Source organism: Phoca vitulina, unplaced genomic scaffold (genome assembly GCF_004348235.1).
Source record: "Phoca vitulina isolate PV1807 unplaced genomic scaffold, GSC_HSeal_1.0 scaffold20, whole genome shotgun sequence".
Taxonomy (NCBI): Eukaryota; Metazoa; Chordata; class Mammalia; order Carnivora; family Phocidae; genus Phoca; species Phoca vitulina.
In genome coordinates this window covers 1568230-1583049 of record NW_022589723.1, presented here as the reverse complement: position 1 = coordinate 1583049, position 14820 = coordinate 1568230, and the positions used below count along the sequence as shown (strand labels likewise).

Below are 14820 nucleotides of genomic sequence, written 5' to 3'. Positions count from 1 at the left end.
CTGTAGAAGGGGAGAGAAGAGAGCGAGGAGAGAGAGTAAGAGAGCAAGTGAACCAGCACACATAAGAATGAGCAAAAAGGAGAGGCTTTCATCATGGTAAGCAATAAATGATTAGTTAGTGGAGTTTAGCAATCAACCAACCATTCTAAAGATTTAGAATTCTCTAGTCCTTTACAATTATGTAGAACTTGATTATGACTCAAGACTATGAAAGGGAGATCATGGAGGCAACTATAGTAAAACTTTTATAGTAAAACAATGTAGATAAGTAAAATACTAAAGGCTAGCAGTGTAACAATGTATGATTGCACATGAGTTCATTTGCTACAGAAATTTTTCTGTTTCCTCCTACTTTAACTCTTCCATGTTTGTTTAATTGGAATGCTCTTTAAAAGATTACAAGAAAGTGAGGGGAGTACATGTATGATAAATGTGGTGCCACATTCATTTCCAAAGTCCATAGAAGACATTCCTAATAGATTTCTCACTCTTTCTGACTGAGCCTAGGAATTTTTTTTATTTAATAAATTCAATTTAGTTAACATTTTTTAAGATTTATTTTACCCACGCAGCCACTAGCAATTAGAATTGCCATGAAAAATAAGTCTTTTAAAAATTTCTGCTGTTTTTTCAGTTTAGTGTGGTATTTGAGATGCAAGAAAGAAAAGGATTCTTTAATATAGAGATTAGGAAGATAATATTAGAACAATATTGGATGTCCTGACTTGATTACCCAAATCAGTTGGTAAGGATGGTATGCATAGAATTTTTCAAGATAAAGCTGAACTGTTAGGAGTACATGGTCTAGGGCCAAACTCAAGTAGGGCAGATATACTTAAAAAGGAAGAAAAAGGGGGATAAGAAGGGAAAATACGTAAGTTTGATATTCAAGGTATATTTCAAAGCTTTTGCACAGCAAAGGACACCATCAGCAATACAAAAAGGTAACCTACTGAATGGGGGAAGATATTTGGGAGTGATATATCTGATAAGGGGTTGATATCCAAAATATATAAAGAATGTATACAACTTGGGGCACCTGGGTGACTCAGTCGTTAAGCGTCTGCCTTCGGCTCAGGTCATGGTCCCAGGGTCCTGGGATTGAGCCCTGCATTGGGCTCCCTGCTCCGCGGGAAGCCTGCTTCTTCCTCTCCCACTCCCCCTGCTTGTGTTCCCTCTCACTGTGTCTCTGTCAAATAAATAAATAAAATCTTAAAAAAAAAAAAAAAAGAATGTATACAACTCAACACCAAAAAAACAATCTGAATAAAAATGGGCAGAGGACCTGCATAGATATCTTTTGAGGGAAGCCATACATATGGTCAAAAGACTCATGCAAAGATGCCCAATATGACTAATCATTAGGGAAATGCAAATCAAAACACAGTGACATGTCATCCAGCTTACATTTGTCAGAATGTCTAGAATCAAAAAAGCAAAACATAGTAAGTGTTGGTGAGGGTGTGGAGAATAAAGAACTCTTATGTTCTTTTGGTGGGAATGTAATTGGTACAGCCACCAAGGAAAACAATATGGAGATTCCTCAAAAAATTTAAAATAGAATTACAATATGATCCAATAATTCCACTGCTGGGTATTTAACCAAAGAAAATTAAAATACTAATTTGAAAAGATATATGCACCCCTACATTTATTGAAGCATTATTTACAATAACCAAGATATGGAAGCAACCAGTGTCCATCACTAGATGAATGGATAAGGAAGATATGGTATATATACACAATGGAATATTACTCAACCATAAAAAGAATGAAATCTTGCATTTGCAACAACATGGATGGACCTAGAGGGTGTTATGTTAGGTGAAATGAGTCAGAGAAAGACAAATACCATGTGATTTCACACGAAACAAATGAACAAAAAAAACAAAAAGCAGAATTAGATATATAAATACAGAGAACAAACTGATGGTTGCCAGAGGTGAGGCAGGTGGGGGGATGGGCAAAATAGGTGAAGGTGAGTGGGAGATACACTGGCTTTCAGTTATGGAAAGAACAAGTCAGAGGAATAAAAGGCACAGCATAAAGAATATAGTCAATGATATTGTAGTAGTGTTGTATGGTGACAGATGGAATTATACTTCTGGTAAACATAGCAGCATAATATATACAATTTCTCAAATCACTGTGTACACCTGAAACTAATGTAATACTTATGTCAACTATACTCAAATAAAAGTTTTCATAATAAAATATTAAAATATTTTTAAAACTGAGACATTTAAAAAATTTATAAAAAGACATCTTGGTCTCCAAGATGTATGAATAGTTTTAGGTCTTCTAATTGCCTTTGGAAGTCTTTGTAGATTCCACAAACTCAATATTTATATTATTAATAAATTCAGGCTTCCTACCTGAAACAGTCCATTAACTATTCCCTCTGCTTTCCCTTTAGCTACATTATATTCTCTACTTAAGAGGACAGAGGTATAACATACTATAATGTATGCTGGATCCCATCCTTCTCTTTCTCAAAACACATTAACGGCTTTATGTTGAAAATAAAAAGGAATCTACTAGGCCTGAAAATTCTGGTTTTCCTTTCTATAAAATCTCAGCGTAGATCTTCTCCCTTTTATTCATCAATTTCCTTCACCAAGGTCTACCTTTAATACTTACAAACTCTTTCTCACTTCACAGTGTCTGTTTACACTGGCCCTTTTGCCTGGAATGCTCTTTTCTTTGCTCAAAGCTCTAATTCTAGAGCTTACTTAACTGGTTGGTATAAATGTCTCCCCTTAAAGTGGTCTTCTGAGACCACCATGCCTAACATAGATCCCTCCCCTTGGTTACTCTCTCCAGAACAGGGAACAGGTCTGTATCTATAACCATGTATCTGTATTGCTTTAGACAGTGATTGGTACCTAGTAAATATTTTTTTAATGTTTTATGAATGATGAAATTCAGTTGCATTGAGTGTCCATGTGATCTGGTAAAGCAAGCTACACTAAGCTGTTCATGGTTTTAATCTTTAATATTTCAGTTGATATTGATTTTTTGAAAACTATTTGAGTACTCAAAGATATGTTGGAAATATTTATTTTTAGGCATATTTTTACCTTCTACTAAATATATAGTGTATTGAGGCTATTGTGAGAATGTTACCCTCATTCAAATCACAATTCCTCTGTGAAGACTTCATAATGGTTGACAAATATTGACAGATATTTTAACACCTATTAAGTTACTAAATACAGTTTTAGGGAAAAAGATTTGATACTAAACACCATATAGTGTGTTGTCATACTAAAGTTACCTATTTTTACATACTGAGCCATTAAAACTTTATAAAATTTTTGTAATAATATTTATGATTAGGTGTTTTAAACATTCATCAGCATTGTTTCCTTGAATTCTTTTTTTTTTTTAAAGATTTTATTTATTTATTTAAGAGCGAGAGAATGAGAGAGAGAGCATGAGAGGGGGGAGGGTCAGAGGGAGAAGCAGACTCCCTGCTGAGCAGGGAGCCCGATGTGGGACTCGATCCTGGGACTCCAGGATCATGACCTGAGCCGAAGGCAGTCGCTTAACCAACTGAGCCACCCAGGCGCCGTTTCCTTGAATTCTAAGACAAGGAAGGACAAGGAATTAATGAATGCACATTTATTAATGTATTGAATCTGTGTTATGAACATTTTCCATTAAATTTTTAATAAAACTGACATTAATACTATGAATTTTGAGGGAAATAGATAGTATTTAATATTTTCATTGTAGTTATTCCAATAAATATTGGAGACTCAAAAACCCCAAATAGCAGAGACCACAAATAATCAGTTGTTATAGATATTATTTAGGAAGTGAGCCAGGAACCAAGATGCTGGCTGCTGAGTCTCTTAATAGCTGCTTTCATTTCCTGATTCCTCAGAGTATAAATAATTGGATTAAGGAGGGGGGTGATTATAGAGTAAAACACAGAAAGAAACTTATCTACAGAGTAACTATTGAATGGGAAAGCATAGATGAAGATAGCAGGGCCAAAGCAGAGAGTGACCACAGTGATGTGAGCAGATAGTGTGGACACTGCTTTGGAGGATGCAGTGGAGGAGTGCTGCCAGATGGTGACCAGCATGACAATATAGGATATGAGCAATAGAATGAAGCAGACCAGGGAGAGGAGTCCACTGTTTGCAATCACCAACAGTTCTAGGATATAGGTGTCAGTGCAGGCAAGCTTGATGATCAGGGGAAGGTCACAGAAAATGCTGTCCACAACATTGGGACCACAGAAAGGTAAACCTACAGTGAAAACCATCTGGCTGGTGGTATGTATGAACCCAATTGCCCACGAGAGCAGTAGAAACACAATGAGTGCCCTGCGATTCATGATGGTCTTATAGTGCAAGGGTTTGCATATGGCAACATACCTATCCATGGCCATAGCTATCAGAAGAGACATCTCTCCACCCCCAAAGAAGTGCATAAAAAACATCTGGGCCATGCAGCCCCACAAGGAGATGGTCTTGCGTTTTCTAAGGAAGTCTGCAGTCACTTTGGGAGTTGCAGCAGAAGAAAGACAGAAGTCAAAAAATGATAAATTTGCCAGAAAGAAATACATGGGGGAGTGAAGATGGTTGTCAACTATCACAGAGATCACAATGAGGAGGTTTCCTACTATGATGGCTACATAGACAAGAAAGAAGATTGCAAAAAGGAATATTTGAATTTCTTGAGAATTGGAAAGTCCCAGCAAGATGAACTCAGAAACACTTGATGTGTTTTTCGGGAGATCCACATTCATCCTTTTGTACGTTTGTCAGAAGTTGCCTAGATGAGGGAAAAAACAGGATGTCATAGAGACTGACAAATCAGTAAACCTGATCTTTGCTTACATCCTGTGTCACATGCAGGCAAACAACCCTGTTGGTAATATGACTGCTTCATAGATATTTTGCAGGAGATATTTCACAGGACCACATGACAATAGAAAGTGTGAAGGGAATGGAGCCAACTAAATGAAATGTGTGTGTTGGTTAGTAGGGGCAAGGTCAGTTGGACATTGAGAAAACCTCTCCCTTGTTCAGCTGCAGATCAGACTGTATGTGAACACTTAACTTATTAGAATGATGGAAAAGAGTTTTGGAAGGCATCAGAAAAATAGATTTTTATCTTTTTCAGGAAGTGCATTTACTGACACATTTTTGTGACATTCTCAGTATGTGGTAAAAAGTTTGCCATATTAAATATTGCTGAAATCACATAATGTGCATTATGCTTCCTGAACTGATTATATAGTCCATGAGCATACTGTTGATAGAAGGTTATATGTGGAGACACTTATAACTGAGATCAAAACCAATTACTGAGAAAAAAACAAAAACAAAACAAAACAAAAAATCAATTACTGAGAAAGATTAAGCTTTTTAGACTTGAATGACCCAGAATGACTCTCAAAACTACAGATGCTCATCTACATAGTGCTTAACTCTTCATATGATTAGACATAAAGTGTGTCCTATCTGTGCATTCTTAGCCAATTGCTGTAAAATTGAATTAAATAATCTATTTTTATCTGATAACTGTTTTTAAGTCATATGTTTTCATATATGATTGTATAGAAACATCTAAATCACTATTATTAAGATTAGTGAACTTTACCATGGTAGTCTTTTTTTTTTTTTTTCCGACCATTGTAGTCTTGTTCCACTTTCCTCCATTAGTGAGGGGTAAAGGGTAAGGTGAATCATTTACCTTTGTAAACATGACTTTAAAAAATTTGAAATGTGATGGATTGTTTGAATAGAGTGCCATCTTGGGTTACTTAGCCTCCTTGGACCTATCCTTTCTCACAGTTACTTCCTTAAAGTTCTTTTAACCTTTAACTTTGCCAAAATAGAAAAAGTCATAGATACTATGTTACTGACTGAGGTGGATTCAGCTAAGCTAAATGAACTTTTAAAAAATACACACATATCAAAGGAATAGGTCAGTGCTCGTTGTATATACATTCACTTTTTAAAGACCTTCCTGTTTGCCTGATTGTAGCTCTATTTTTCAAGTCTTAAATCCAGGCTTGTTCATCTCCAGTCCTTTCCTTGCTTTTATGAGAGCCTAGACCCAGTACTAATGCAGATTGTCAGAAAAGAAAATAGAATATATATAGTTTTGGGGTACATTTTCACCTTTTAGTTACACAGTTCAAATTTTTTTTTTTTTTTTTTTAAAGATTTTATTTATTTATTTGAGAGAGAGAGAATGAGAGAGAGTGAGTACATGAGAGGGGGGAGGGTCAGAGGGAGAAGCAGACTCCCTGCCGAGCAGGGAGCCTGATGCGGGACTCGATCCAGGGTCTCCAGGATCATGACCTGAGCCGAAGGCAGTCGCTTAACCAACTGAGCCACCCAGGCGCCCTACACAGTTCAAATTTTTAAAAATATAGTATATCTAAATAACCATAATAAACATTTAATCGTATTCTTTTTTCTATGTATAGTTACTGTCACTTAAGACACACAGTTATTGTAAATGGCTCATAATCTTCCATTATGTTTGACACCATCATTCAGAGTAGCATAAAAACTTCCTTCTTTCACAAGGTAATAGAACTGAAAATGGAAATCTTTGTTAGTTCTCATTCACAGATGTGAATGTGTATTTCTTCTTAGTGCTTCATACCCTTGCTATAAGACAATGACTTAAGCTGTAGCCCCTGGACCTTCTGTATTTGTCTGAAGTATGCAATAAGTACATTTGCAGGTGCACATGGGTCTGGCAGAGATAGAGTCCTAGACAAGATACTATCTCTAATTTTTTTTTTTCTTAATGAGTGTTTACTTGGCCATTTTCAGACTGTTGCCATAGGGAAGTTAAACTTTCTCACACGGTTTTCTAATAATTCCTAACAAGTTAATGATAGCATCAATATTTTATGAGTGGTGACATTCTGTGATTTTCAAAGCCGTGAATCAGGCACTTTATCCTTGCAATTCTATCATTTATTTCTTTTAAAAAATTACATTTCTAAAAACAACAAAGGAACGTTCTCTGTATTTCTGCTATAATTCAAAGAATAAGATCATGGGATAGCCAAACAATTTGAACATACCTAGATTTCTTTTCTCTAAGAATAATTTACTTGGCCTGGATTGCTGGATTATCTTAATTTCCAGTAGTCCTTGGTATGGTGTTTCTGATTTTTGTATTTTTTTTCCAGTTGTGACAAAATAAGGTATATTCCAGTTTAATTTTCCCCTTTCAGCCCTCCCTTTAGTTATCTTTTTGGCATTTGTACTTATCACTTATGGACACATTTAAGGTTTTAATGAAAATAATGAGATAGATGTGGTATGTAAGGTAGAGTAACAGGTCAGGATTATGTAACCTACCGGTTTGCACTTGGACTTCAGAAGTAACATCAATATGAAATGGATGCTTAATCTTCATCATCCAGTGATTTTATTTTCTGCTCTGAACTTCAAATGAAGACAGCAGTATATCAATGTATCCCTTGGTAGAAGGCCCAAAGGAGGAAACTCATTTGATTGTTTTAAATTCCTGAGAGACTAGTAGTAAAAAAGTAATTAGGATGTTAAAATACACTTTTGACTTTACAGAAATGAGACACCATTTTTCATCCATAAAATTGATAATACTTTAAAGACAATTTTCAGTACTCAGGTGGTCAGTGGAAAGAGGACTAGAGTTGAATTATGAGAATTTGTATGATGTTCATTCTTTTGTTGTAGTTTGTTTTCTACATTAAGCATTGATAAATGTGATATGTAGGAAAATATAAATATTCTAGATTATTTTAATTCTAAATTTTATTAAGGCTGAAATTTTCATATTTAAACTCTAATCTGTTTGGAATTTATTGATAAATAATGTGAGATAATTTTTCATCTTTGCAATTAAATAATAATTCATTCCACTAAGAATTTGTTATGCTTTCTTTATAACCTTTTCAATTTGCCGATAGATCAGGCTCTTCTTCAGGTATGCTCATTTACTGTTTTGTTTTCCCGATAATTTTTGAGGAGGTACTACGCCTTTTACTACTCATTATGTTTACAACATATTTAATGTATGGAAGGGCAAGTCTGCTCTCACTGCTTTACTCATTCGTAGTTTTCTTGGCTAGCTTCTTATCTTTTTATTCTAAATTAAATAGATTTATTTTTTAAAGTTAAAACAAGTTACAAAGATATTTTGATATCACAGTATTAAACTTATAAGAAAGGTAGAAAAAAATGAACAGTATTACAAATGTCTGCTACTTTTATAACACAATAAAATTTTCTCATCTTCATTATCAACACATTTTTTTGTTAAATGTAATTTTGCATATTTCCTACTTTTATGCTGTACTTTATATGATCTTTTCTATAACATAATTGGTTTTAATTGCTATTGTTTCCTTTTTTTTTTTTTTACATGTTTAAGTTGTAAATGGTATCATTGTAGAAATCTCATTTGTAATTTTTTCCCAGTTAATTGTCTCCTTTGTTTTGGGTTACTGATAAATGATCTACAGACATTAATAATATTTTTTCTAATACATTTCTTGTGCCTTATTTCATTAACTAGAATTGTAGAGCAATGTTAAATTAACAGTGATGATAACTGGCTATGGCAGTTTCCCAACCATGACCCTTCCTTCTTTCTTGAAAGAAAAGCAGATTTTCTTGGGATCAGGTGTCTGTGCACATCCATGGAGTCTCCAGACCTATCCACAAAGCTGCATCTCACTAGCCTGAACCAATCACAGTTCTTCATTTTCCTCACCAGTGACTAGTTTAGCAATGAGGCTAGACCGTGTAGCAGAGACTGCTGAGAAGCCTTCTCCCATTCTTCATTAGTAACAGACACCTGAATTCATTAAGTGACATTGTGCATTCTTCCTTGCAAGTAAAAGTGGCCAATAACATAAAAGTAAACAGTATTATCAGGCAGCTACTTGGTAAAAATTCTTCATAGGGGCTGACTCCTGGGAGAGTTATGCCCTTTGTCTCTCCCCACCTCCATATTTTCTGAGATCTAATTGGGAAAGTGTTAGTCTTTATACTAACATTAAGTACTGTAAATATTTATAGTCAAATGCTATCAGTTAAACATGGTACACATATAAAACAGAAGGAGTTTAATTACTCTAGTGACAATAAGGCTGAAATGCTAACGGCAAATGTTCAGGGAATCCAAAGATGAACATCAACTGGAAGCTACCCTCAATCTAAGCTGGAGGGAACAAGAGAAGAAGACACAGTCTTACCACAGCCCAAGGGTGTGGCCATATGTTCCATTTTCTTCTTCTCCCTTAACAAGTTTCTGTAAACATAGAGGCTTCATCCAACTCAAACTTATTATCTCATAGTTGTGTAGGTCCACAATCCAACATTGGTGTCACTGGAATACAATCAAGTTGTTGGCAGGACAGTATTCCTTACTGGAGGCTTTGAGGGAGAAACTGCTCCCAGACTCATGCTGGCTATGGGCCAACTTTAGTTCCAGGTGGTTGTAGAATATCATCTCCATTTCCTTGCTGATTTTTAGTCAGGGATTATTCTCACTTTCTAGGCATTGCCTATATTCCTTGATCATGTCTTCTTCCTCTTCAAAGCCAGAAACAGTGCATTAAAGCCTCCTCAAGTCTCATCCTTCCTGGCTTTTTTTTTTTTTCTTTCTCTGGATCCATGAAAGGTTCAATGCTTTTAAATACTCACGTGTTAGATTGAGTCCACCCGGATTATCCAGGATAATCTCCCCATCTGAAGGTTTATAAACAATTATATCTCCAAAGTTCTTTTTGCCATGTAAGGTAACATATTCACAAGTTCTCTGGTTAGGGTGTGGACTTATTTGGGAGACCATTATTCTGGTTATAACAGCTTATATACAAAAGTCAGAAGTGTTGTGGCCCATTTCACTAGGAGAGCTAGAGCCATGGAAGTGTTGTTGAGTTCCAGAGTGAGCCACAGAAGTACTGCAGATGTTTGGGCTAAGGCAGTGTGAATGTGTGTGTGTGTGTGTGTGTGTGTGTGTGTGTGTGTGTGTTCTTTGTTGTCCTTTCCTCCCACCCTATGTTAATCTAACAGTGACACTCATTTGTAACCATCTGGAGGTCAAGTGACTTAGGGTCCTGGAAATTCAGTCTTCATGGATAAGGGCTGCCTATAATACAGCAAATTTGTAGAAATGAAAAGAATGGATTGGAAGGAAAATGGACCTATAATGGCACACATCCTTTTATTATTCAGTCTTTCTGGAATACAAGTGTGGTGTGTGAAATTTTTACAGACATTTTGTGACAAATTATTAAAAAAAAAACCACACACACAGGAGGTTTTGGAGCCTCTGGTGATACTGTGGTACTACTATATCAACATTGGACTAAAATGATTTATTTTACACTAGAAAATAAACCTCTGTCTAATTTAACTGTAACACTGTAATCATGGTTGATTACTAGCAGACCAATAATTTTAGTCAAGGACATATATATACAATTACTTATAGGGGCATTAAGTGAAATTTTCAATATTCCTAAGATAGAGCATAAGAAAAACAACATTTTTTCTTCCCAGATTAAATCAGTGTGAAGGATAAAGTGTGAGGACAAAAACCTCATTCATTGAAGATGGCAGGGTCCTGCCACATTTGTGAAGTTTTGGAGAGTTTATATAGGGCAAGTATGCTGAGACATCAGCTTAAAAGTTAAAGTATTGCATCTTGTACCTCAATCACTATACCACTAAGAAGAAAGCATAATGTCTGGTAGTCCTCTCTAAGTTCTAGAGGCAGTTTATTCCAACATGTGTATATTACTTACTTATTGATTGACATGAGGGTTCTAATTTTTGTGAACTTAGTTCAGGAAAGGCATGCTAGCAGATACAGTACAGAGTGAAAGGAGCCTTACCACTAGGGCCATATGTCCAGGTAAATCCTACAGTATTAAAGTTGTGTTGCCTTTATCAATTAAATCAAAAGAAGCAGAAAATGTGAAACAATATAAATATAAAACATTTGACAAGAAAGCAGATTTTAATCCAGTCATATCAATAATAATCCTATTACACGTCGCTCATTTTACAGGACCATTGTCATGCATTTATATATATACACCTAACAAGACATCATACTATTTTTTGTACAGTCAGTATTTAATACATACTTATTTATATATATCAACATATTTGACAAGCTACTACATTCCTTTTTGTGGTCTTGAAATGTACCAGTTCATAAGATCTTTGTACCCTTGTACCAATTATCCTCTCTCTCTCGAATTTTCTGTCCCTGTGTAATTCCATGGGTGTGTCTTTCAAGTTGTCTGGTTATCAACTAACCCCTGCTCTGAAAGACCTTGCTTAACAACCAAAAGCAACTACCATCTCCCAGTCAAACTTTATCATAACATTATTTTTTATTTGCTTCAGAGCACTATCTCTTTTGGATCTGTTTTCAGTTTAATAGTTTAATCTGTGTTTATCTACTTGAATATAACCCCAAGAGACCTGGAATCTTACCTGCCTTATTCACATAGCTAGAACAGTGCCTAAAAATTGCAAGTACTTAATAAATGTAGTATTTGCTAAAATGACTGACTGATTTAGTGCATTAATGAATAATTGATTTAATCAATTCCAACTGGATTTTCTCCTTTGTTGTCCCATTCTTCTATTTCATTCGGCAAACCATGTGACGACTCAGTAACCTCTTCATGGAAGCTTTCACTTCCTGGTTGCAAAAAGTATAAATCACAGGGTTCATCAAAGGAAAAATGACTATATGAAAGAGAAAAACCACTTTGTCAGCTGGGAAGGCTCTGAATGGGCGAGTGTAGATGAAGATGGCAGGTCCAAATATCAGAAACACAATGATAATGTGTGTGGTACATGTAGAAAGGGCCTTGTTCTTCCCTTCAGAGGAATGTCCCTTCACACGGCAGAGGATGACCGCATAGGAGGCCAGAAGTCCCAGGAAGCACAGCAGGGTGAGCAGACCACTGTTGGAGACCATCAGGAGGTCCACCACAAAAGTGTCTGTGCAGGCCAGCTTGATGACCTGTGGCACATCACAGAAGAAGTTATCTAGCTGGTTTGGGCCACAGAAGGGCAAGTGGAGAATAAGGGCTGCTTATACAATGGAATGAGTAAAGCCCCCAAGCCACAGAGCCAACAGCAAGGTGTAGCAGACTCTAGGGTTCATGACAGTGGAATAGTGCAAAGGATGACAGATGGCGATGTAGCAGTCAAAGGCCATCACAAGAAGAAACATCTCCCCTGCCCCCAGGAAGTGCAAGAAAAAGAGCTGAGTGATGCAGCTTCTGTAGATTATTTTCTTCTCAGAGAGGAAGTCTGCCAGCATCCTGGGAGCCACAAATGAAGAAATAGGATGCATCCAGGAAAGCCAAATTGCCGAGAAAGAAGTAGAGGGGGGCTGTGAGGCCAGGGTCTGATCTGATGGTGAGGATGATAAGGAAATTTCCAGGGAGGATGATGAGATAGAAAACTAAGACTAGCACAAAGACCAGGAGTTGAGCATGTTGAGACTGGGTTAGACCAAGGAGGATGAATTCTGTCACCACTGTTCTGTTCTCCCTCTCCATCTCTCCTCTGTCTGCAGAATAACAAAGTATTATCTGTTATAACCACCTTTTCATCTACTCCATAGCTCTTCTCCAGATAAATACATTTACCACATCCAAAACTTGCCTAGCTGAAAAAAAATGCATGTCCTGTAAGTGTCTTATGTTTTGAGTTGACCCTTCTACCCTCCATTTCTTGATCCTTCCCTAAGACATTGTTCTCATAACCACACTCTCATTCCCATTTTACCATGTGCTTCTATATAATTGTGCTCCTCTAGGAGTCTGGGCTACTTTGCTTGAAGAATAGTCGAAATTTCCTGATTAAAACAAAACTTAACCATTATTAAATTTGTCAGGTGTGTTGTTTTCTCAGTTAGCTGTGGTGCACTGTCTCTAATGTTTAGATTTGTTGCTGGGTTTTCATCACTTCTCTTTATTCCCGCAAAGCAAAGTGCTTTTGCCAAGTGCTTCTTTCCTTTGGCTCCTGTAGAATCCCTATTTCCTGGTTGGTATCTCTATGTCTTGTTTTCTAAATGTGTGCCTTACTTATTTCTATTACACTGTTCTGCTTTGGTGCCCTTGTGCACCTTTGTTCCAAACTGGTTTAGGGTTTCAAACAAGAATCCTGCATTCTCCTAACATAGAGGTATTCCCATAGGTACACCCTTGGTTGGATCCCAGTCCTGAATCTGCTACACACCCTGTTCTTAAATACTAATGGATACTAATCCATGTTTATTTGCTTGCCATGTATCCATAACCTACTTTTCCCTCAGATCTCAGAATGATAGCCAAATGATATCCTGCCCACAAATATTTTCATATAAACTTATCAGAATATATAAAATATTTTGAATATCTCAGTATAATCAAAGCATGCTAGAGCTGGAATGATCATGTAGAACATACAGTATGACATACTCATTTGACAGATGAGAAAAATAAAGCAATTGCATTTCAGATTCTTAGTTTTGCAATGATTTTTCTTTTTTATTATCATTCACAAGTGGTAAGAAAAATAAGAGGTGTGTATTCCTCATTTTAAACCAATTAGGATATTAATAATCAGTGTCCATCTATTGGTGGTATTTTATTTAGGTGCTTAAATAGTCATAATATTGCTTGCATAAATATTGCCCCTTTTCAGGCTGTAATCTAGTCTATGAATTCTGTTTAGAATTATATTTGTGGTTATTTTCTTGTATATTACTATATTGCTATATATGTATTTGTATATTGCTGTAATTGTAGAAACATATTTTATAAATACTCATATATTGTGATATCTGTTTGTTGACATGAATGATTTAAAAAATGAAAGATTGCTAATTGTAACACAGTACTGTAATGTGACATATAACAATATTTCTCTTGATTTTGAATTACATACAATAGTTGCTTTTCAAAAGTACCATGGATACAATGGAATGCAGTTTGACAATAAAAAGGAATGACGTATTGTGACATGCTACAACATGAATGAACTCAAAAACATTATTCTGTGTGAAAGGAGCCAGTCACAAAGGACCATATCCTGTACAATTCAGTTTATGAAAATCTGCAAACAAGGCAAATTGATAGAGACAGTAAGTAAAAGAGTGGGTGCCTAGGGCTGTGGGTAGAATGGGGAGTGACTATAATATGACTGTAATATGAGTTTTCTTTTGGGGAATATGAATATGAAAATGCTTTAAAATTTATCATGGTAATGTTTGCATATCCCTGTACATACACTTAAAACCCTTGAGCTATATATTTAAAATGGTAAATTTTATATGTTGATTATATTTCAATAAATCTTTTTAAAAAATTTATTTATTAGAGAGAGCGAGCAGGGGGAGGGGCAGAAGGAGAGGGAGAATCTCAAGCAGACTCTGTGCTGAGTGTGGAGCCCAATGTGGGGCTCCATCTCACAACCCTGAGATCATGACCTGAGCTGAAATCAAGAGGCAGACACTTAACAGACTGAGCCACCCAGGACTCCGAATCTTTTTTTTTTTAAGTGCCCTTAAAAGTGATATGGAAAGGGGTAACTGGGTGGCTGAGTTGGTTAAGCATCTGACTCTTGATTTCAGGTCAGGTCATAATCTCAGGGTCTTGGAATCAAGCCCTAAGTTGGGCTCCCTGCTCAGCAGGGAGTCTGCTTGTCTTGCTTTCCCTCTGCCTCTCTCCCTGCTCGCTCTCTCTCTCTCTCTCTCTCATAAATAAATAAATCTTAAGAGTTATGTGGTACACTGATATGAGGAATTCTTAATCTCAGGAAATAAACT

General features: G+C 36.2%; 1 protein-coding gene and 1 pseudogene across 1 annotated transcript; both read right to left on the bottom strand.

Moving 5' to 3' along the window:
• Positions 1 to 3814: 3814 nt before the first annotated feature.
• LOC116640464 (olfactory receptor 4K13-like) lies at positions 3815 to 4762 on the bottom strand. The gene has a single exon (XM_032417513.1). The coding sequence runs from the start codon at positions 4760 to 4762 to the stop codon at positions 3815 to 3817; it is 948 nt and encodes a 315-aa protein (XP_032273404.1).
• Positions 4763 to 11637: 6875 nt separating this feature from the next.
• LOC116640821 lies at positions 11638 to 12568 on the bottom strand (annotated as a pseudogene).
• Positions 12569 to 14820: the final 2252 nt, after the last annotated feature.